Source organism: Dama dama, chromosome 14 (genome assembly GCF_033118175.1).
Source record: "Dama dama isolate Ldn47 chromosome 14, ASM3311817v1, whole genome shotgun sequence".
Lineage (NCBI taxonomy): Eukaryota > Metazoa > Chordata > Mammalia > Artiodactyla > Cervidae > Dama > Dama dama.
In genome coordinates this window covers 53,014,918-53,038,033 of record NC_083694.1, presented here as the reverse complement: position 1 = coordinate 53,038,033, position 23,116 = coordinate 53,014,918, and the positions used below count along the sequence as shown (strand labels likewise).

At 44.8% G+C, this 23,116-nt stretch overlaps 1 protein-coding gene across 1 annotated transcript in view; it reads right to left on the bottom strand.

The window, feature by feature from the left end:
- Positions 1-14,647, bottom strand: part of TNN (tenascin N) — a 72,071-nt gene extending 57,424 nt beyond the window's left edge. The window contains exons 1-3 of the mRNA XM_061160768.1: positions 14,526-14,647; positions 2,851-3,291; positions 1,032-1,406 (exon numbers count right to left, since the gene is read on the bottom strand). Of these exons, the coding sequence (XP_061016751.1) occupies positions 1,032-1,406; positions 2,851-3,256 (781 nt within the window). The 5' untranslated portion in view covers positions 3,257-3,291; positions 14,526-14,647. The remainder of the gene's footprint in view (positions 1-1,031; positions 1,407-2,850; positions 3,292-14,525) is intronic.
- Between the last annotated feature and the right edge of the window lie 8,469 nt (positions 14,648-23,116).

Sequence of the window (23,116 nt, the reverse complement as noted above, 5' to 3'; positions counted from 1 at the left end):
ATGGTGGGTGGGGAGGATACACAGCCTGTGTAAGGCACCACGGTGGATCCCCCCCCCCCAGAAGTTATTATATGGTTAGGAGTTAATATTGACCCCCCCTATGTCTCCAGTGATGCTCCAAGTCTTAGTTCAAAACCGTCCAACCTATGCCTTGAATAGGAGTTAACATTAATCTTTACATGGTCCAGAGATGAGAAAGCAAGCTACAAAAAAAAAAGAGAGAGAGAGAGAACCAGCTGGGACCAAGATGGTGAATCTGACTTCCAACAGACCCTGAGTCTCACTCTACCCTGATTTTCTATAGTGGCATATTAAATGACATGCCTACCAGCAGCATTGACTGGGACATTAGGAGTCAAAAAAATGATGAAAAGAGAGTGGCACCCCACTCCTTTGAAAAAGCACTGCTCCTTCTCAGGTAGTCTAATGCACACACCTCCCCAGCATTAACCTTACTCCTCCTTCCTTTGTTTTTACTCTTTAAAATTAAATCTCTCTTGCTAGCTGGGCCAGTAGATCTGTGCACTTCTTCCACCACTGAATAAAGCTTGTGCTGTAGGGATCTCAGCTTAAGTTTTATTATTGGCAGCTAGAACTGCAACCCTTCCCCAGCCAGGCACAGAGCCTCAGCAGGGTCAGGGCCTGAGCTGGGTCTACAAGACTTCATTCAGTAGCACCTACACACACACACACACACACCTACACACCTACACACACACACACACACACACACACACACACACAACTAGACCACCTAAGACTACTGGTCCTCAAACCAGTGGTATCAGCATCACCTTGGAACTTGTTAGAAATGCAAGTTCTTAGGGCCCTACCTCAGACCTGCTGAATCAGAACCTCTGAGAGGGACCCAGGAATCTGTATTTTCACATGCTCTCCAGGGGATTCTGGTGTAGGCTAATAAAGGTGGGGTGCCCTACTTAGGACAAAATGTACACTGATGGTTAAAGGGTGCCTGGACCATGGGGGCCGGGTCAGAAGAGAGGCGGGCCCAGGCGCATCTCCGCTCTCACCCCGGGCGCAGTCGAGGCCGGTGAAGCCCTCTTCGCAATAGCACTCGCCGGTGTCGCAGAAGCCGTGGCCGCTGCAGTCGCCGGGGCAGCGCCGCTCGCTGCAGTCCTCCGACGTGAAGTCCTCGTGGCACTGGCAGACGCCACGCACGCATGTGCCGTGCCCGCTGCAGTTCTCGGGGCAGGCGGGGTAGGCGCAGTCGGCGCCCACGTAGGGCGGCTCGCACACGCAGCTGCCGTTCACGCAGCGCCCGTGGCCGCTGCAGGCGCCGGGGCAGGCGAGCCGCTCGCAGTCGGCGCCCTCCCAGCCATGCTCGCAGTGGCAGCTGCACGTGTCCAGGGAGAAGGTCCCGTGGCCACTGCAGTGGCGGCTCAGACCTGCCCGAGAGGGAGGGGAACAGTCAGCGGAGGCTGGAGGGCTTGTGAATGGGGACTCTCCATCCCTGAGGACCCTGAAAGCAGAGGATTTCAGGATTCTGCAAGACTCCTTCTGTAGAGGAGGGTAGGGTCTATAGGGAGGACTAGGAGCTTGCCCTTTCCACCGTGGGTCAGACTCGAACCTGCGAAATCTATACTTTATGCCTGAAAAGTCACAGGGGCCATACTAACACTTCCCTTTCCATCCCAAGCTCTCCTGTGACTTCACTTGCTTCCCCCACCACCTCCCGGTAAATGATGCTAATTATTTAGTACCGTTCTATGAAAGCGCCTTAAATGTTCCAACCTGGGTATCAGTGGGCCAGTTTATACTAAGGGGCAGAGCTCCTGGGGTGGGAGGAGAGAGTTAGGCTGGGTGGGAGTTTGTCTTGATTGGAGGAGCTCGACCTAGCAAGTCTGAGTCTTTAGGAAATGAGCTGAAGTTGAAGCCTGAAAGGTGGACCTGCAGAAGCTATAAAACAGCCCGGTCTCATTATGGGGATAACAGATGGGAGAAGGGTTAACCAGGCTCCCTTCTCTAATCCCAGACAGCAAGAGGCGGTTGGAGGATGGGTCAGTCCTCCTGGTCTGCTCACCAGCCCCAGCTCCTGATTCCCAGAACACCCTCTTTCCTTCCTAAAAATGTTTGACGTTCAGGCTGGTCAGGGGCAGTTTCATGCTCTTTAATTGCCCTTTTATTCCCGCGCAGCGTCCTCCGTGTCTAGTTCTGCGTCTGGCCTATAGGAGGCGCTCTTAATGGTATCAATTTCTTCTACCGTTAAACTGTATGCCGAAGTATCACCGGTTATTATTCTTTGGATAATAATATGGGCAGTTTATGTTGAAAAAAAAATGTGGTGATGGAGGTGCTCACTATTTGTAAAGTCAAATTGTAGTACTTTATTACTAATAAAAGAATTAACAGTCTGCTAAATAATGGGCCAAAAAATCTGTATATCATCTCTAGTTCTCAGAACTTAGACTAGCTGATAGAATTATTCTCAGCAGACAGTGAGGAAACTTAAGAAATTTGCCCAAAGTCACACACTAAAGAATGGCAGAACTGAGATTTGTACCCAATCCTGTCTAGCTCCAAGCCACCGACCTTTTTTCCTCTCCAACCTATCGCTTTCTCTTAAAAAGCAAAGGAGAGATTGGATCCGCAGATAAAACTGCGCCCAGAAGCATTCTCTTCTGGAAGCACTGACCCAAGAGTCCAGGCTCACTTTAAGAGTTGCTGGTCCCTCCCTGCTCAGGCTTGAAGATAACCCCTAGAGCTAGTACCAGTGATGACATCCCCCTTAGAGAAAACCCAGAGTGAGAGGCAGGGTGCTCACGAGCCTGGTAGAACACCTGAAGGTGCTCATTCAGTGTTTGTTGAATGGTTACCAGGTAGTGTGCTCACCAGCTGCTCCCGGGCAGCAGCGCTGGGCGCTGCAACGCTCCTTCACCTCCGCCATCTCCTCCTCCAGCTTCTTCACCCGGGCCAGGAGGTCCCGCACGCTGCCTGCCAGCTCACAGTCCTTCTGTGGCGTCTGCAGGCGGATGTTGTGCCTGAAGACAATATTCTGTTCCTCGATCTCCTCTGAGGCCAGGAGCGAGGTCCCATCACCACGAAGGGGCTGGGGTTCAGCCTCCACCTGGACCAAGGCGGACTTGGGCACGTCGATCTTGTAGGTGTGGCTGACAGTGACCTGCTGCTCCTTCTCGCTGCATCCAGAAGACTCGAGAGTGGCTGGGGCCGAGGCCGCCAAGAGCACAGAGCCCAACAGGAGCCCCAGGGGGAAGCAGAACCTCCCCTGGAGACCCATCCTTGGGGAGTCGGGGAACCGATGCTCCTGGAAGCCTGCATTCAGAAGAACATGCAAAAGAAAGCCAGGGATATCTGCTGATGGAAATTGGCCTTTTTAATGGCTTCTAAGGGTCCACGGGAAGCTGAGAAACCAGCAGAAAGATTTCATCCTCTATCTCCTGAGGGCTCGTATTAGATTATTTTTTTTTGTTCCTTCTTCACACATTGCACATTCCTGCCTCCTGCTTTGCTGACACTGTTCCTACTCCCTGGGAGGCCTTCCTCTTCATTTCTAATTCTGTATTTCACCTGCACTTTAGTAATAACAAGAACGACTTCTTGTAGTCAGGGCATACTTTGTGCCAAGCTTTGCTCGCCCTAATCCATCCTGACAACACCAACAATTGTAGCTGCACGTGGAGCACAAGTTATGTGCCAGGCACTGTTCTAAACATTCTACATTTATTATCATTCAATCGTCACAACAACTCTTCATGGACTATGTGGTTATCTGCATTTTAGAGATAGGGAAACTGAGGCATAGCTACCTCAAATGACTTGCCCACAGGCACACATGGCTGAGAGTGGCAGAATGTGAACCCGAGAAATCTGACACCAGAGTCTGTTCTGGTACCGCGTCATCATGCTGCCTCGTGAAGATGAGGAGGCAGAGGCTCATGGGATAGAGTGTGTTGACCTGGGTACCACGGCCAGAAAGGGCAGAACCTGTTCTCAGCCCCCCAGGCCAGTGTCCCACTCACCACCTCTGCCCACAAATGAGCAAGAGAGCAGAATTTCTAATCAAAAATAACCTCTCCACAAAGTCTTCTCTCACACGCCCTCCCTCACCTCAGCTGGAAATTAGCTCTCCTTCTGCTAAGCATTCAGAGCAGTGTATGGGTCCCTCTGAGCATCTCTTAGCAGTGGTTCTTGTCTTGTAATTACTCTTGGATGCAACTTGTGTCCACACAAGACCATAAGCCTTTTAAGGTCAGGACCCAAAGCCAAGTCCTCTTGGGGACCACCCCCAAGACAGGAGCACAGAGCCCCGCATGCTGAGGGTTTCAGTCAGCCTCCAACTCCTCTGGTGCTCAGGTGGTTAGTAAGTCAGGCCACTTGGACCAGAGCTGGCTGTTATGTTCCACCACCTCTGCCACCCACAGACGGTGCAGGCCCCTGGCACCATCTGTGCTCAGGAGGACCCCATCTCTCCTGGGGCCCCTGGCCCCGATCTGGGATGGCACATTCTTGATCACTAACAAGCTGAGTCAGGGCAGATGCAGACCTAGTCACCTCACGTTGACTCGCAGGTACTCAGTCACCAACCAGTATATCTCTCAGTCAAGCTGTCATCCAGAAACCAGTCTGCAGAGCTGCCTCCTGACAATGGACTCCTGTGACCAACTTGAGACTCACAGGCATTTGTACTACAGACTGGAGAAGTCAGGAAGCCTAGTCCTTTCCCTGGCTGTGTCCCAGGCAAGCTCAGGGTCTCCCTCTCTGTGTGTGAGGCAGCTCCTATGTACTGAAAGGACAAATGGGGCAGGTCCTAGGTGTCTATCCCTGCGAGTTCAGTTCAGTTCAGTCGCCCAGTCATGTCTGACTCTTTGCGACCCTGTGGGCTGCAGCATGCCAGGCTTCCCTGTCCATCACCAACTGAGCTTTAGCCTCCTCAGTTGTCAAATGGGAATAGCAGTGGCTGCCTGACTGCATTGTGTGTGGAAGGCACTCAGCACTACGCCAGGCACATGTGTGCATGCCCAGTCACGTCAGCTGTGTCTGACTCTTCGTGACCCTACTGAGAGAGCCAATTTCCAGGGAGGCTGATAAGAAGTCTGGGGGTCCCCAAGGAGGAGAAAAGGACAAACTTTTTGTTTAAGTGCAGAACTGATGATTGCACAACAAAACAACTCATCTTGCTCAAGGATATGTTTTTCCTTAAATTCTGTATATAACAATGTATCCTGCTTGAGGACATGTGTCTCCTTCTTGAGAACCTTCTGGCAAGTCCTGTCATCTTAAAATATATATTGTGGGAGTGGGTCTAGTAAGACCTTTGCAACCTTGCGACATTCTTTTGATTTATTGTAATAACCAATTAAAAAGTACATCGCTCACTTGCTAAGACTAGCAAGTGGGCACTCTCCATCCCCCTTCTGAGGTCTATGTCAGAAGCTTTCTCTGCCCCTTTTTATACTTTAATAAAATTCTGCTACACAAAAGCTCTTGAGTGATCAAGCCTGGTCCTTGGTCCCGAAGCTAAATCTTCTTCAGAGACCATGAATCCGACATCATTCACCATAAGCTATCACTATGGACTGTAGCCCACCAGGCTCCCCTGTCCGTAGGGTTTCCCAGGCAAGAATACTGGAGTGGGTTGCCATTCCCTCCTCTAGGGAATCTTCCAGACTTAGAGACTGAACCCATGTCTCCTGGGTAGCAGGGGGATTCTTTACCCACTGAGCCACCTGAAAGCCCTGCCAAGCACAGAGTAAGGCCTCAATAATTATTTTGAGGTTTTAATTTTAATCAGCTACTCAGTATGACTTCCTTTTTTCTCTTATCTCTTTTATTGGGAAGGGTGACATTGAAAAGAATATACAACATAAATTGAATAGTTCTAATGAACAATTATGGGCTTCCCAGTGGCTCAGTGGTAAAGAATCCACCTGCCAATGCAGGAGACACAGGAGACCCAGGTTTGATCCCTGGGTTGGGAAGATCTCCTGGAGGAGGAAATGGCAACCCACTCCAGTATTCTTTCCTGGAGAATACTATGGACAGAGGAGTCTGAGAGGCTACAGTCCTTGTGGTTGCATAGAGTCAGACATGAGTTAGTGACTGAACACACACACACAATGAACTGTTTTAAAGGCAACAGTCATGGAACCACCATCCAAATTAAGAACTAGAATACTGTGGACCTGGAAGATATTATGCTTAGTGAAATGTCAAACAGGGAAAAATAAATACTCTACTTTTTCACTAATATGTGGAATCTTAAAAATAAATGAATAAATAAAAGAGAAACAGACTCACAGATAGAGAAAATTAGTGGTTATCAAAGAGGAACGAGGTGGGGGAGAGCAAATGAAGTGAAGTGGATTAAGAGGTACATACTACTAGGTATAAAATAAATGTTACAAGGATATAAGGTACAGCAGAGCAAATATAGTCACTATTTTATAACTTATAATGTATGAGATGTAACCTGTGAAATATAAAATTACTACATTGTACACCTGAAACTAATGTAATGTTGTTGTCAATTAAAAAATTTTTTAGAAGAACTAGAATACTGCTAGTGAAAGTGAAACTGTTAGTCACTCAGTCGTCTCCAACTCTTTGTGACCCCATGGACTGTAGCCCACCAGGCTCCTCTGTCCATGGGATTCTCCAGGCAACAATACTGGAGTGGGTTGCCATTTCCTTATCCAGGGGATCTTCCTGATCCAGGGATCGAACCCAGCTCTCCCACATTGCAGGCAGATTCTTTACTGTCTGAGCCTCCAGGGAAGCCCTGAGCCACTAGGGAAGCTGCTAGAATCCTAGAAACCCCCACGTGTCCTGTCTGATGCTGTCTCTCCTCCGCATCAGTAGTTGAAATCAGCAGAACGCCATCAAAAGAATTGACCTGGGCAGACTATTTCTGGGCAGAAAAAAGGAAAACTCCCTAGTTATTAAGCCAAATTCTAGTACTGTGTAAAATCTTTAATTCTTAATAGTCACCATTTATTTCGTATCAGAAAGTGGAGGAAATAAATGCTGAAGGACCCTGGCAGAACTGTTATTTAAAAAATAATAACATTACAACATTAAATGTTATTTGTCAAGTTGCTGCTACGTGCAAGGCATTGACCAGATGCATTAATCCTCATGTAAGATTGGTGTTGTTCTCCTTACCCTGGGTGAAGAACCAGGTGTTGAGAGTCAGCTCACTTACCAGGAGCTGCTCAACTAGTAGGCAACACAGACAGGATTCTCATTTCGGTGCATCTGATTGCAAGCCTGTGCTTGTTCTTCTCTGATGCGACAAATAATGGGTGAGTTCAGTATACAACATTTCTATGCAACCCCCTCCTTTGGACAAATATCCTATATGTTGTACCCAAAGGTTGTACCACCATTGTGAACTAATCAGAACAGCCCCAAAGGAAAGCTCTTCTTCATGTTACCCCTTTGCTACACTCACTCCATCTTGGCTCTTTCTATTAATATTATCCAAAGCATGTATTATTAATAATAGTAATAGCATACCTCTTCTGAGCACTTACTACATTTCAGGAACTGGACCCAAAAGCTAGCAGAGGTAATGGAATGGTCAGTAAGATATTTCTTGTCGTCAACTGATTTAGACAGTTGGTTAATAAGTCCCCACACATTTTAGAGAAAGCTGTTCTTCTGAAGGGTTTCTGGGGATGGGGAATTTGAGGTGAATAAGAGGTGAATACAGTGCCTGCCCCTTGCCTGGGGGAATTCAGAGATGGGAGTTTGCCTGGAACAGGCTGCATAGCAGACACTGGAGGAAAGCCACAGTGGGAGGACTTGCACCCAAGAGTTTGGGGAGACAAGGTATATAAGTCCTTCCACAGGTGAAGTTCATGCCACAGAAAATGATGCAGCAGGGGGGCCAGAGTTGAGATGCACCCCGCCCCAGCTTACTCCAGGGGGCGAACTACCAGAGGAGGTGCTCAGAGGGTAGAATGGGGATGGTCTGAAGAAAAGAGGGGGCAGATGGAACCAGCTCTGGGAGCAGCTGCCTTAACAAGGCGTCTAATAACCAGAGGGAACTATAACAGCCCTTGCTTAATGAACTGCCTTTTCCCTTCTCTTCTGACCCCCTACCCTGCCTCAGTGAGCAATGTGCCAGCTGGAGAGGGGGAGAGGCAAGAAGGAAAGCAACTTACCAGGCCAACCGTGACCCCCCCCCCCGCCCCCACCCGCTCACTCATCTTTGGATTCCAACATCACCCTAAACTGAGTGAAAAGAAAAGATGCAGCCTGGGTGGGAGACTGAGACTCTGACATGGGAATGGACCTGCCTTTCACAAAAGGGGTTCTCTTCCAACCCCCAAAGTGACCAGCAGAGCCCTGGAATCTGCTGGAGAGCTTTGTCAGAAAATGGAGAAGGTGAGGAGCACCGGTAGAGTGACTTGGAAGGTAGGTATATGATAAAAATGACCGTATTTCATCGTTACTGTCTTCCAAAGTTCAGTTGCGTGATAAATCAGTCACACACACATTCTCTGCTTACTTCCCTAGGATGAGGCTCACAGGCAACAAGCAATGTGCCCCTGATTGTGCAAGGAGACTGCAAGATCATAGATTGGAACCCAGGTGCAGTGTCCACCAACTGAGCCACTAACTCCTGGGCACTCTGCCATCACCAGTTACCACACAGATGGATCTGAAAAAGCACTTTCTAGGTACGGGCTGCACACAAGTTTCCACTGTCAAATCTCCGCTTCCCGGGCAACAACAGAGCTAAAAAGGCAGGCTTCAGGCCTCTCTGCCCACTGCTGTTATCCAACACCTCCCCCCACCCCCAGCCCATGGCTTGCTATTCTCCAAAATATAAATGGAGTGCAGATGGTTTTCTGAAGTTCTGAACAAATGCAAAGCAATCCATGGACTCGTCATAAACCACAGCGGGACTGGGCATAGGCCAGCCTCACGGTGTTTGTCTTTGAAGCCTGGAATAGGAGAAACCCCAGAAGCCCTTGTAGGAGTGTTCACTGTCACCCATCCCTCTGAGTTGTAGCAAGATGTCCTTGCTAATTACAGCCTCTTCGATGCACATTGAGGTCAGATTTTCCTAGCAGGGGCATTTCTCGAAAGATGATGAGAATAGGGGAGTCCTCAACCTAGCTCTTCTGTCAAGGGTAATGGGTGGGAGGAGATGCCTTCTGGCTCTGTCTCCCACACGTGGCAGGAGGCTTAGGGGAAGAAAGGGATGACTTCACCCACTCTTTTATGAACGGTGACCACAGACAGAGCTCTGTGAGGATGGGAAGGAGACAGGGAGGGCAGTACACGTCACCCAGAAAAATGCAGGGCAAGTTTCTGAATGGGGATGATTATCCTGTTGAGGAACAGTTTTCCGTGGAGAGAAGAGTAACTGCCGTAGGAATATATTGGCAAAGGGTACAGGAGTGCTGGGAAAACGCGCACAGGAAACCAGGCATCCTGGAGAATCAGTTTCATTGATTGACGTGCGTGCAGCGCATGCTAAGTCGCTTCAGTCATGTCCAACTCTTTGCAAATCTATGGACTGTAGCCCGCCAGGCTCCTCTGTCCACAGGGATTCTCCAGGCAAGAATACTGGAGTGAGTGGCTCCGGGGGAAATGTTTCCCAACCCAAGGATAGAACCCAAGTCTCTTGCATCTCCTGCATTGGCAGGCAGGTTTGTTACCACTAGTGCCACCTGGGAAGGCCCTCATTGACTGAACCTTTACTTAATTCTGTCTTCAGGAGGGGCAGTGGGTGATGGGGAGAAATAGGAGCAGTGTGCATTAAAACTCAGGACAAATGCTGCCTCCTATTGCTGTTCTGAGAAAGGCTCTTTGAGGTATATCCTGCTGACCCTGAACTGGATGGATGGTCCCCCTAGTTCGGCCCTGAAGCTGAGCTGATGTCACTGGGCTCTACATTTATGCTTTATTTCATTCTCTTTTGGCAGGCACATCTACCCCCGTGGCTTTCATTTCTAACTAAACACTGAGAGTTCCCCAATCTGTATGTGAGTTCCTAGCCCAGACATCCCTGTAAGCTCAGGGATGACAGTGGCCATGACTGTGTTAAACCTCTCCATACTCACAGCTTTACAGCACAGTCCTGGCCAAAGTAATATTTTGTGTAAATAAGAATAGCCACTGGGTTTTTGTTGGTGTGTTTTTGCTTGTGTTTTTATTAGATGATGGGTACTGTGCCACACGCTTAATAATGAGACAGCATTCTCATTTAATCCTCAAAATCCTGGTAGTCAATTGATGTCATTCTTTGTTACAGGTGCTCAGAGAGGTTAAGTAAGTTGCCTAAGGACACACAGCTAATAAGAAGCAAGTGTAATAGTTGCTCAGTCGTGTCTGACTCTAGCGACGCCATGGACTGTAGCCCACCAGGCTCCTCTGTCCATGGGATTTCCCAGGCAAGAAGACTGAAATGGGTTGCCATTTCCTTCTCCAGGGGATCTTCCCAACCCAGGAATTGAACCCAGGTCTTCTGCATTGTAGGTGGATTCTTTACCATCTGAGCTATGGAATATATCCCAAGCTGGAATCAAGACCAGGTCTGTCCACTCCCCATATCCGTGTTCTTCATTTCTCTGCTATAATTATTGCATCAAATGGGAAAAAATCCAATAAGATTACGACATGTGAAAAAGAGACCAAATGTCTGCCTTCCTGAAATGTTTAAGAGAGGGATTCTCCAAAATAAAGGAAGCCCAAGGCATACTGAGTGCTCAGTTAAACACAAACTTTTTCTGAGCAGTACCAAGGATAAACCCCTGGAAAGATAAATTATTGTTTGTCCCATAAAGAGGTTAAATTCTGGTCAGTTATCTTGAGAGGCTGGAGAGCTCTCTTCCTAGGAAACACAGAGCAGACCAAGACATCTGTTGTAGGGGTAATTTCCAACCAAGTCTTTGGCCGGAGGAGCAGGATGGACTCTGATCCCAGAGGGTCCTCTCCAGTCCTAGGGCTGGTGGTCTTTATGTCACTTCATTTTCTCCAAAGAAGGGCAGGAATAAAATATACTACTTACATCAAAGAGAGTAACAGCCAACTTCTTAGCTACCATTACAGATCTATTTAAATTTAGGGCTTTCTCTGATTCCCTTATTACCTCATCTTGCCCTTACCGTTAACCACAGCAAATAAGAGCACTGCTTTGGGTTTTAGAAAAACTGTATTATCTTGGGTTTCAGGGTGGAATCACTTTAAAAGATATTCTGTCCCCAAATGAAAGGGTGAACATCACTGAGCTAGGAAGGAAAGTGAAGGAGGTGGGCAGCTAGGGATGTGGTGATGTCACAAATGTTCCCTGGAAAATTTACTCCTCCCCCAAACTCCCTCTGGCATATTCACCAGTGATCTACAGTCTGTACCCTGAGTGACTCCAGGGTCTTTTAACTCAAACACAGTCTAGGAGAGCAAGTTCTCATGCAACTGAGTACTTGCCATGGCTCAACTCACCCTGGCCTGGAAATCTTAAGTAAGGAGCTTCACCTCTGTATCTTTTTCTCCTGCAGGTTGCAAACACCTGTGATACACAAGGCCTTCCCTGGTGGCTCAATCATAAAGAATTCTCCTGCCAAAGCAGGAGATGTGGGTTCACTTCCTGGGTCAGGAAGATCCCCTAGAGAAGAAAATGACAAGACACTTCAGTATTCTTGCCTGGGAAATCCCATGGACAGAGGAGCCTGGTGGGCTGCGATCCATGGGGTTGCAAAAGAGTCGGACACAACTTAGTGACTAAACAACAACAACAAATGATGCACAAGGTCATACTGTTTCTGTCTGGGTCACTGTTTAGACAAACCAAGTATATATGGGCACTTTCATTTCTAGTCTTTGTGACGCTGAACTCTGCACAGGCATTCTCTATAGGACATGAGTCAGCAAGTTGTGAGTGAGGATGAAAAATTGATTTTATGTGATAAGGCTTAATATGGTCACATTTCAGACCTCAGTTCCCCCAATTCAACCACTCTGCTAGCTCAATGGAATACACCTAGTGAGTGGCCAAGAAATCCTTGTGAAGACCTCACACTGCCATGCAGTACCCCTTCTCACAAAGAACTCTATCAAGTCTGCCCATGTGCCATAGGCTGTAAAAGATAAAGGATGGCATTCCTGAACCAGCCTCAGCACTCAATCACTTTTTCTTGGATTGCTCGTGTGATTGTTTTGTTCTATCAACTGAATCTCTCTTTAACATTTTTTTTATTTGACTGCATCAGGTCTTAGGGCACTCAAGATATTCATGCATCATAAATCTTTCACTGTAGTGCATAGGCTCAGTAGTTGTGGCACACAGACTTAGTTGCCCCAAGGCATGTGGAATCTCAGTTCCCTGACCAGGGATTAAACCTATGTCCTGTGCATTACAAGGCATATTCTTAAACTCTGGACCACCAGGGAAGTCTCTATCAACTGAATCTTAATCCACCTTGCAAAGGCTCACATGGGTGATGAGAAAGTGGCTACCATTTTCTAAGCACTTATTATGTGCCAGCCTCTATACTAAGAATGTTTAGAAGCTCTAGCAAAGATATTTATTTATCCCCCAGGAAGGTCACCAAAAAAAAAAAAAAAAAAGACCTTCATTTTGCTTTCAAGGGAATGCACAGGCTCATGCATGAGGAGAAGACAAAATGGGCACAAGGGCAAAAATTCAGAGACCTTGAACCACATCAAACCAAACACCCAGGCTCCAGAATGACTAAATATTACCTTATACAAAATTAACCTTATTCCCTGTGGTCCTGAGGGGCCTCTGATGAGAAACTATACTTGCAGCTGAATGACAATGAAAAGAGGCACATCATAAAAAAGTTGCAATTCCTTTCTTTAGGTTAGCATGTGGTTTTCCACATATTGAAATAACTTGAAAGCTCCTGCCTTCTATCAAAGAGGAGAGGCTTTTCCTTGTTAATTTCCAAGGACTTGCACTGCTCCACCCACACTCCCTGGATCTCTTTGAGACCAACAGCACATATTCAGATGGTGACTGGTTGACATTAACAGTGAGTCTACTGTGCTGAAACCCAGCAAAGCCCCTGAGATCTCAGCTTTGAGATCTCAGCTTCATCAGCTCGCATTCTGGTCACTCCAGATACTGCTACAGAACCTCAACCATGATCTCATGTCTGTATCCAGAGCTTATAGGAGCCAAGGCTCTGGAATGAGCACTGGGTGGACACGAGTTTCCACTGGGTCTGGGCACGATTTCCTCTGGCATCTTCTTGGGAACAGACCTCAGTCTACCCTTCATTTCAAACCACAGACGAGGACTGGGATGGAAACCAGAAGCCACAAGATGATTTCAAGTCATGCTGTCCTATTTTCTCTCTTCCAGGAGTCAACTGCAGCCCACAAACTTGGGGACATAGCAGGATTCAGAATTGCATTAAAGAATGTCAGGTGGTTTTTTTCCCTCCTCCCTGGGAAAATAATACTGATGCTAGTATACTCTTTATTCCTTCCTAAGTTCCTTCTCCTAACACTCTCACCTTGATTCTGAGTCTCCAACAAATGCCCAGATGCCAAAAATTACTAATTTTTTTCCATGTAGACTCTGTGCTCAGCCAGCCGCCAATCTATAGTCTTGGCTGAGCAGGTGTCACCCGATACCTTAGTAATACTTCAACTTCTCCAAGAACCAGTGGACTTTGGGCACTGTGGTTAACCTATGTCCAGATTTGGGCAATTTCTCATTTTTATGTTAGGACTTGTTCTTTTCTTAATGCTTATATAGGCAACTCAGTTTTGTGCCTTTAAGTGATTATTCTCACTCATTCTTTCTCTCTCCTTCTCCTAGCTCTCTCCCAAACATAAAAATAGATAAATAGATACATAAATGAAAACATCTCCAAAAACTAACCCACCATATTATTCCTTGAACGGTTTCAAAATGTTTCCTTTGTGGCATTATGAGGGTAATAGCATGAAGCTTTTGAGAAAAGACATTGTCCTCTTACAATAAGAATCAAAACAGATCAAATTAAATATTTGAATAAACTTCAAAGCTCTTCAAGTTTATTCACAAACATCATCTTTAATGGAATATACAAAATCCAGAAAAGAAAAAAGTTATAATAGTTTCCTGATCACAACTAAAATGAAAGCTCCATTTTAGAATTTTTAAAAGTGAGATATAGCAGATAAATAACAAAAACAGAGAAGTCTTTGCCATTGTAAAGCCTGCAAAAAAATAAAGATGAGAACATGCTAGACTTAAAAGAAACATTTAATATAAAAATCTATTATTCCATGTGGAAATTTCCCTACAATACAGACTGCATCTGGCCAGGTAAGAAAATTGTGCTTAGCTCAGTTGGGGAATCAAATATACTATTGGTTAGGGACATGTTACTCAGGTCCTGGGAAATATTATTAGGAAATAGTATTTCCTAATTGGAAATAAATATCACTTCATGGAGTTAACAGGAGACTAATTACTCTGCCTGGATATTTGGGATCGGGAAGTGAAGCCCGTGAGTTTATTCGCACCTGGCCACCATCTTCCCCCCACAGGTAGAATCTTCAGAGATTGGTGCTCTTACCTTGGAGGCTGTTGGGTACCACTTCCAATACTTCTGCTACCTGGTAGTCTGGCCTCTGGGGCTGCAGACCTTGGTGCTTGTCTATCCCTCGTTGTCTAATTCCCTCAGCTGTCCTCTCTGGGTTTAAATCCCATTCAGGCCAGGGGAGGAGCCAAGAGGGACTCTGGGGTGTTCCCCTCTCTTCCCAGCAAAAATTCAGTTAAGAGATAATGAACAACTCTTTCTTATTCTAAGTAGGAAAGGAAAAAATATATTCGAAATTTCCCTCCTTTGTTTTTACTTCAGTTACACAGCAGCTAAAAATACTGGAGGCTGTTTCCATTTAAGTAGGTCCAGAATAAGGTTATTAAAAGAGTTTGCATGTCTCCTGGCCAAGAGCGGGGTCTCAGGGTTTGAAAGTGTGTTCAGCAAGTCTCTCTTTTTTGGCTGTTTCAGGCACTCTGGGATTTATTGCCTACCATTTTTAAAATAGGAAAAGACCTCAAGCATAGAAAGAAGCGAGCGGAGACCTCAGGGACAGAGCCTCTGTGTCTCCCTCCCCCTCTCCCTCCTTCAGCTCACAGCTGGGAGTGGTGGGCTTCTGAGGACACCTGAGAGCAATAGCAGACCCAGAGGGTCTATTTCACAGCCCATTCTGACCCCCAGCCCTTCCCAGAGGCCTCCCACTCACCACCACAGAAGACCCCTGTCACCAGGAAGGCACAGGGGTGCCCTTTCATCTACCCTTCCCCTTTTGCCACCGGATGGCCAGGCGTTTACCCTTTCTATGAACCAGCTGTTCCAATAGGTCACAGCCCTACCCTCCACCCCTCTCCTGCCCTGCTTGAGGTGGATTCTGGAGCACAGATCTACAACACAATGGAACGAGCCCACAAGTTTTAGTTCAGCTCCGTAGTCATCAAATGTTGTTGGAGAGAGAGCAGGAGAAGGAAGAGGACAGAAGAGATGTGGGATCAAGGAGCTGCTCCCAGAAGTGTGAAGGTGCGTCCAGAGGCAGACTGAGTGTATCTGAAGCTTGTGTCCGCTACTGGCAGATGAACTTTGACTTAACCTCTTCTTGCCTCTGCTTATTTATCTCTAAAAAATAATAATGTGATTATGGTGAAGATTAAATGAGTTGATACATGTAAAGAATTTTGACTAATCCCAGGGACACAATGATGGTTCAATAACTGTTAGCTTCAGGGGAGGGGGGGAAGGGATAAATTAGGAATTTGTGATTAACAGATACATGCAACTATTTACAAAATAGATAAACAACAAGGACCTACTACATAGTGCAGGAACTGTATTCAAAATCTTGTAATAACCTATGATGGAAAAGAACCTGAAAAACAATATGCGTGTGTGTATGTGTGTATTTTTGACTAACCTGAAGAGGGAGGAAAAACAATCAAAGGAGAGGAGTCAGGTCCCACATGGGATCAACGCTGCACAAAGAGAAGGAAACTGTCATAAGATGTAAGACACAGAGCAATAGAGTTCAGAGGAAACGAGAATCCAGAACCAGGTCTAAGACCCTAACTACGAGCCAGAAGCACTTTCACCCTGTCCATGACAGGATGGACAGAATCAGTCATGAGAACAGGGGCAGGGTTTCCCACAGATTGTCAGATGGAGGTTGGAGCTGATTTTATTTAACTCTCTAAGAAAGGTGACTTCAGTTCGCACTCAAGTTATAGGATTTCTTCTCAGTAGCCCTCATTTCAAGATCCATAGTGCTGGTTGACTTCTCTATGTGTTTATGTGGAGACTCCTTAATTTCAATACGAGCTCCTGGAGAATAAGGACTTAGTTTTCTGCTTTTCCCCTCACTACCTATGGTATTGCCAAGTATATAATGCATTACTTTAAATTTTCCAGCATGACAGATATATTCCTCGAGATGCCCAAGGACAAAGCAAATTCCCCAAACCTATTCAGGCCTAATGAATGGTGGAAGGCACTCTTTTGTCTGCCTCCCCAACAGCCTTGCCCTTCCTCTTGCCCATGAGAACCCCAATTTTACTTAAATAGCCACTTGCCTTCTCCTGATCTTGGGCTTCAGGGGTGTATACACCCATTCCATGCTGGTGGGTTCTGATTTATCTAAACTAACCAGGGTAAGCCCACGGTCCTTACTACTGACTGATTCAGACAAGAACATGCAATTCTTTAGGGATCAGTGAGTTGTAAGGAGAGGCTACTGATGGGACTTCAAGGAAAGGTCCTAACTAAAAATAAATAAATAAATGACCCAGAGAGGAGACACACATTGTCACATCTTTATATAAAGCCTGAGACTGTGCTGTGCCAGACACTTTGCAACCAAATGTAAGGAGTCTTAGCCAAAGACAAAGAAGATCTATCAGGGATGGCCAAACAGAAAGATGGCAGGAATCTGGGTTTTTTAATGACATTACTAAGCTGCTGAATTAATTGCCCCTCAAGTTTTTCTTTAGGCCTCCCAGGTAGTTCAGTGGGTAAAGAACCCACCTGCCAATGCAAGAGATGCAAGAGACACTGGTTCAGTCCCTGAGTCTGGAAGCCCCCTGGAGAAGGAAATGGCAACCCACTCCAGTATTCTTGCCTGGAAAATCCCATGGACAGAGAAGCCTGGGGGCTATAGTCCATGGGGTCAGAAAGAGCCAGATGCAACTTAGCATGCAAGTTTTCTACTTCAGCACTTTCTTGAGTCAGGATTTTGCTTCTTAGAACTGAGAGCATTCCACAGGATTCTACATTGCTCTGTTAATTTCTTGATAGAAAAGTGATTTCTTGACATCCCACTGAGAACATAAAGAGAGAGATATAGAAAACCCTAGGAAGAAATCATCACAGCCAGGGACAGGCCATAACTTAGAGATAGATAAGTCAGTTTCCAAAGCTTTCTGGTCCTTGAGCAGCACTGCATGTCCTTCAGATTGGGACTCCATTGCAGATTTTAAATTCTTTTTTTTTTCTAATATTTTATAATCTCTATTGGGACTTCCCTTGTGGTTCAGCTGGTAAAGAATCCGCCTACAATGTTCGATCACTGGGGTGGGAAGACCCCCTGGAGAAGGGAAAGTCTACCCACTCCTTGGCTTGGAGAATTCCATGGACTGTATAGACCATGGAGTCGCAAAGAGTCAGATGTGACTGAGTGACTTTCACTTCACACCATATATTTAAATTTATGGACCACAGCCTTGTCTAACTCAATGAAATTATGAACCATGCCTTGTAGGGCCTCCCAAGACAGACAGGTCATGGTGGAGAATTCTGACAAACTGTGGTCCACTGGAGAAGAGAATGGCAAATCATTTCAGTATTCTTGCCTTGAGAACCCTATGAACTGTATGAAATGGCAAAAAGATAGGACACTGAAAGATGAACTCCCCAGGTCAGTAGGTACCCAGTATGCTACTGGAGATCAGTGAAGAACTAACTCCAGAAAGAATAGTCAGACTCAAAGCAAAAACAACACCCAGTTGTGGATGTGATTGGTGATGGAAGAAAAGTCTGATGCTGTAAAGAATATTGCATAGGAACCTGGAAGGTTAGGTCCATGAATCAAGGCAAACTGGAAGTGGCAAACAGGAAATGGCAAGAGTGAACATCTACATTTTAGGAATCAGTGAACTAAAATGGACTGGAATCGGTGAATTTAACTCAGATGACCATTATATTTACTACTGTGGGCAAGAATCCCTTAGAAGAAATGAAGTAACCATCATAGTCAACAAAAGAGTCTGATACGCATATTTGGATGCAATCTCAAAACATGACAGAATGATCTCTGTTCATTTCCAAGACAAACCATTCAATATCACAGTAATCCAAGTTATGCCCTGACCAGTAATGCTGAAGAAGCTGACACTGAATGGTTTTATGAAGACCTACAAGACCTTCTAGAATGAACACCCAAAAACGATGTCCTTTTCATTATAGGGGACTAGAATGCAAAAGTAGGAAGTCAAGAGACACCTGGAGTAACAGGCAAATTTGCCTTTGGAGTACAGAATGAAGCAGGGCAAAAGCTAATAGAGTTTTGCCAAGAGAACGCACTGGTCATAGCAAACACCCTCTTCCAACAACACAAGAGAAGACTCTACACATGGACATCACCAGATGGTCAATACCAAAATCAGATTGATTATATTCTTTGCAGCCAAAGATGGAGAAGCTCTATACAGTCAGCAAATACAAGACCAGGAGTGGACTGTGGCTCAGATCATGAACTCCTTATTGCTAAATTCAGACTTAAATTGAAGAAAGTAGGGAAAACCATTAGACCATTCAGGTATGACCTAAGTCAAATTCCTTATGATTATATAGAGGAAGTGACAAATAGATTCAGTGGAGTAGATCTGATAGACAGAGTGCCTGAAGAACTATGGACGGAGGTTCATGACGTTGTACAGGAGGCAGTGATCAAGACCATCCACAAGAAAAAGAAAGGCAAAATGGTTGTCTGAGGAGGCCTTACAAATAGCTGACAAAAGAAGAGACATTAAAAGCAAGGAGAAAAGGAAAGATATACCCATCTGAATGCAGAGTTCCAAAGAATAGCAAAGAGAGATAAGAAAGCCTTCCTCAGTGATCATTGCAAAGAAATAAAGGAAAACAATAGAATGGGAAAGACTAGAGGTCTCTCAAGAAAATTAAAGATACCAAAGAAACATTTCAAGCAAAGATGGGCACAATAAAGAACAGAAATGGTATGGACCTAACAGAAGCAGAAAACATTAAGAAGAGTTGGCAAGAATACACAGAAGAACTATACAAAAAATATCTTCATGACCCAATAGCCATGATGGTATGATCACTCACTTAGAGCCAGACATCCTGGAATGCGAAGTCAAGCAGGCCTTAGGCACCATCACTCTCAATAAAAGCTAGTGGAGATGATAGAATTCCAGTTGAGTTTTTCAAATCCTAAGAGATGATGCTGTGAAAGTGCTGCACTCAACATGCCAGCAAATTTGGAAAACTCAGCAGTGGCCACAGGACTGGAAAAGGTCAGTTTTCATTCCAGTCCCAAAGAAGAGCAATGCCAAAGAATGCTCAAACTACTGCAAAAGTACACTCATCTCACACACTAGCAAAGTAGTGCTAAAAATTCTCCAAGCCAGGCTTCAACAGTACGTGAACCATGAACTTCCAGATGTTCAAGCTGGATTTAGGAAAGGCAGAGGAACCATAGATCAAATTGCCAACATCTGCTGGATCATCGAAAAAACACAAGAGTTCCAGAAAAACATCCATTTCTGCTTTATTGACTAGGCCAAAGCCTTTGACTCTGTGTATCACAACAAACTGTGGAAAATTCTTCAAGAGATGGGAATACCAGACCACCTGACCTGCTTCCTGAGAAATCTGTATGCAGGTCAAGAAGCAACAATTAGAACTGGACATGAAAAAATAAATAAATAAAATAAAAACTGAAGCAGAAAAAATGCTTATTTAAAAAAAAAAAAAGAACTGGACATGGAACAATAGACTGGTTCCAAATCGGGAAAGGAGTATGTCAAGGTTGTATATATTGTCACCCTGCTTATTTAACTTACATGCAGAGTACATCATGAGCAATGCTGGGCTGGATAAAGCACAAGCTGGAATCAACATTGCTGGGAGAAATATCAATAACCTCAGATATGCAGATGACACCACCCTCATGGCAGAAAGTGAACAAGAACTAAAGAGCCTCTTGATGAAAGTGAAAGAGGAGAGTGAGAAAGTTGACTTAAAGCTCAACATTCAGAAAACTAAGATCACGGCAACCAGTCCCATCACTTCATGGCAGATAGATGGGGAAATAATGGAAACAGTGAGAGACTTTATTTTTTTGGACTCCAAAATCACTGAAGATGGTGATTGCAGCCATGAAATTAAAAGGTGCTTGCTCCTTGGAAGAAAAGCTATGACCAACCTAGACAGCATATTAAGAAGCAGAGACATTACTTTGCCAACAAAAGTCTGTCCAGTCAAAGCTATAGTTTTTCCAGTAGTCATGTATGGATGTGAGAGTTGGACTATAAAGCAAGTTGAGCGCCAAGGAATTGATGCTTTTGAACTGTGGTGTTGGAGAAGACTCTAGAGAATCCCTTGGATTTCAAGGAGATCAAACCAATCAATCCTAAAGGAAATCAGTCCTGAATATTCATTGGAAGGACTGATGTTGAAGCTGAAACTCCAATACTTTGGCCACCAGATGTGAAGAACTGACTCATTGGAAAAGACCCTGATGCTGGGAAAGATTGAAGGCAGGAGGAGAAGGGGATGACAAAGGATGAGATGTTTGGATGGCTTCCCCAGCTCAATGGACATGAGTTTGAGTAAGCTCCAGGAGTCGGTGATAGACTGGGAGGCCTGGCGTGTTTTAGTCCATGGGGTCGCAAAGAGTCAGCACACTCAGACATGACTGAGCGACTGAACTGAACTGAATATTTATTGACGTTGTTACAGTATTGCTTCCATTTTATGTTTTGATTTTGGGGCCCAACGCATATGGGATCTTAGTTCTCTGGCCAGGGATCGAACCCAAACCGCCTGCATTGAAAGGCAAAGTCTTAACCACTGGACCACCAGGGAAGTCCCTACATGGCCATAGATTCTCTGCAGCTCCTCCCTGCACAGGACTGAATTGATGTCCCCACTACCCGAGCCTGGCTTACATGTGTGATTTCTTTGCCTGAAAGACTCAGGCTCAGTGTCACTATGAACCTGAGCCAGTGGCCATGAAGCTTCTACTCTCACCATCTTGGAAAACAAATGCCTTCTAATGATGAAGGAGCACAGGAAAAAGAGGCCTCTCCAGCCTCGCTGAAGCCACAGACCTTTGAATGAGCCCAGCCAATACTACGTGAGCCATCCTGGCCCCAGTCTACTCCAAACTGAATTATCTCCCAGTCTACTCCAACCCACAGAATTATGAGCAAATAAGTCATTATTTTAAGTCACTGTATTTTGGAGAGGTTTGCTATGCAACAATGGAAAAATCATATGGAGCCTACACCCAAACTAGGCAAATAGTTTAACTTGAAACTAATTTCAACCCATTATTCTGTCCAAATAAGTGTAACCCATCCCAGAACAACCTGGAAAAAAAAAAGTTGCTTGTTCAAATGGTGGTTCAACCAACATGTTATTATATCATCTTCTTTTATTTAAGAAAGATGTAGGAAAAAGCATTCCAACTGCAGTCATATCCAATTTTATTTGTCCTAAGAAATCACCCAAAACCCAGAACACCAATGTGCTGGCTCTGGCGGAACCCGAATCACTTGTGTCTAGTTTGGAGACCTGGAGCTGGTTTTAGCTGATCTGGGTCTGGTTTGAGCTGGTTGGAAGATATGTCTTAGTATCTTTAATTAAGATTCTGCTGAATCTAAAGGAACTAAAACACAAACTGAACAGACCTCCACTGTCAAGATCTTGTCTCAGCTCACTTGCTCACTGTGTCTCTGCTCTAAGTTTTTATCTACTCTATACCCACAGGGACCCATTCCCTTCGTGGTAGACTCTGATTTCAAATTCTAATAGTGTTTATAGGGATATGGCATCTTTGATTTTTAAATGCACATGTGCTTGCAAAATAAACAGAATCTGGCATTCAGCAAACAGGAGGGTTTATTACTCCCTTCAAGGCAATAGGAGATCTTGATTCTTCTTTCATCAATATTTTCTTCTTTGGGTCAATATTCTGTGATATCTATCTCAGTAGAAGTCAATATCTTCTTATTAATTTCTTTTCACTATAACATTTGTAATGAGCCAATGACCTGAAATGTGTGGGGTCAGAAGGCTAGATTTGTAGCTGCTGCTGCTGCTGCTGAGTCGCTTCAGTCGTGTCTGACTCGTAGCAAGGGACCTGGAACCTTGAAGGGGATGGCAGTTTGGTCTTTATGAGGCTCTTCATGCATCCCTTGCCCATAGATCACTGTTTTGTAGATATCATTACTATTTTCACTTTAAACATAATTATAGACTAACTAGAACATGCATAAAAATGTAAAGAAGAAAATTAACTGTAATTTAATTACTGTAATTTTCACAACCAGAGATAACAACTGATTTTTTTTCTACTGCTACTGCTACTGCTAAGTCACTTCAGATGTATACATAGATGAAGAAATGTCCATATCTACACCCAAGGATAAAAAAGATTAAACAATTAAGATTACATTCTATGCTTTTTTGCTCAATTTTATATATTAAATTTTTTCCCGAATTTTTTTATGTACTTTCAAGGACCTGCTTTTTACGCTGCATAGTATTCTAACATATACATCTAATACATGGGGGAAAGGATTGATGACAAAGGGAAACAAAGACATTGCGGGCAGTAATGAAAATGTTCTATACTTTGGCTGGTGGTTGTCAAAGGACTATATAGATTTGTCAATATTCATTGAATCATGTTCTTTAAAAGGATCAATTTTAATATATATTAATTTTATCTCAATAAACCCAAGGGAGGGGAAAGAATTAGCTAAAGAACCACCTCAAAATATGAAGCAGCTCTGCCCAGATCTTTGTCTACTGTTTAAATTGTCTTGACAGCACATGGGAATAACCAGGGAGCTTTTAATAAAATAAAATGCCAGGGGTGTTGGGGAGGGAAACCA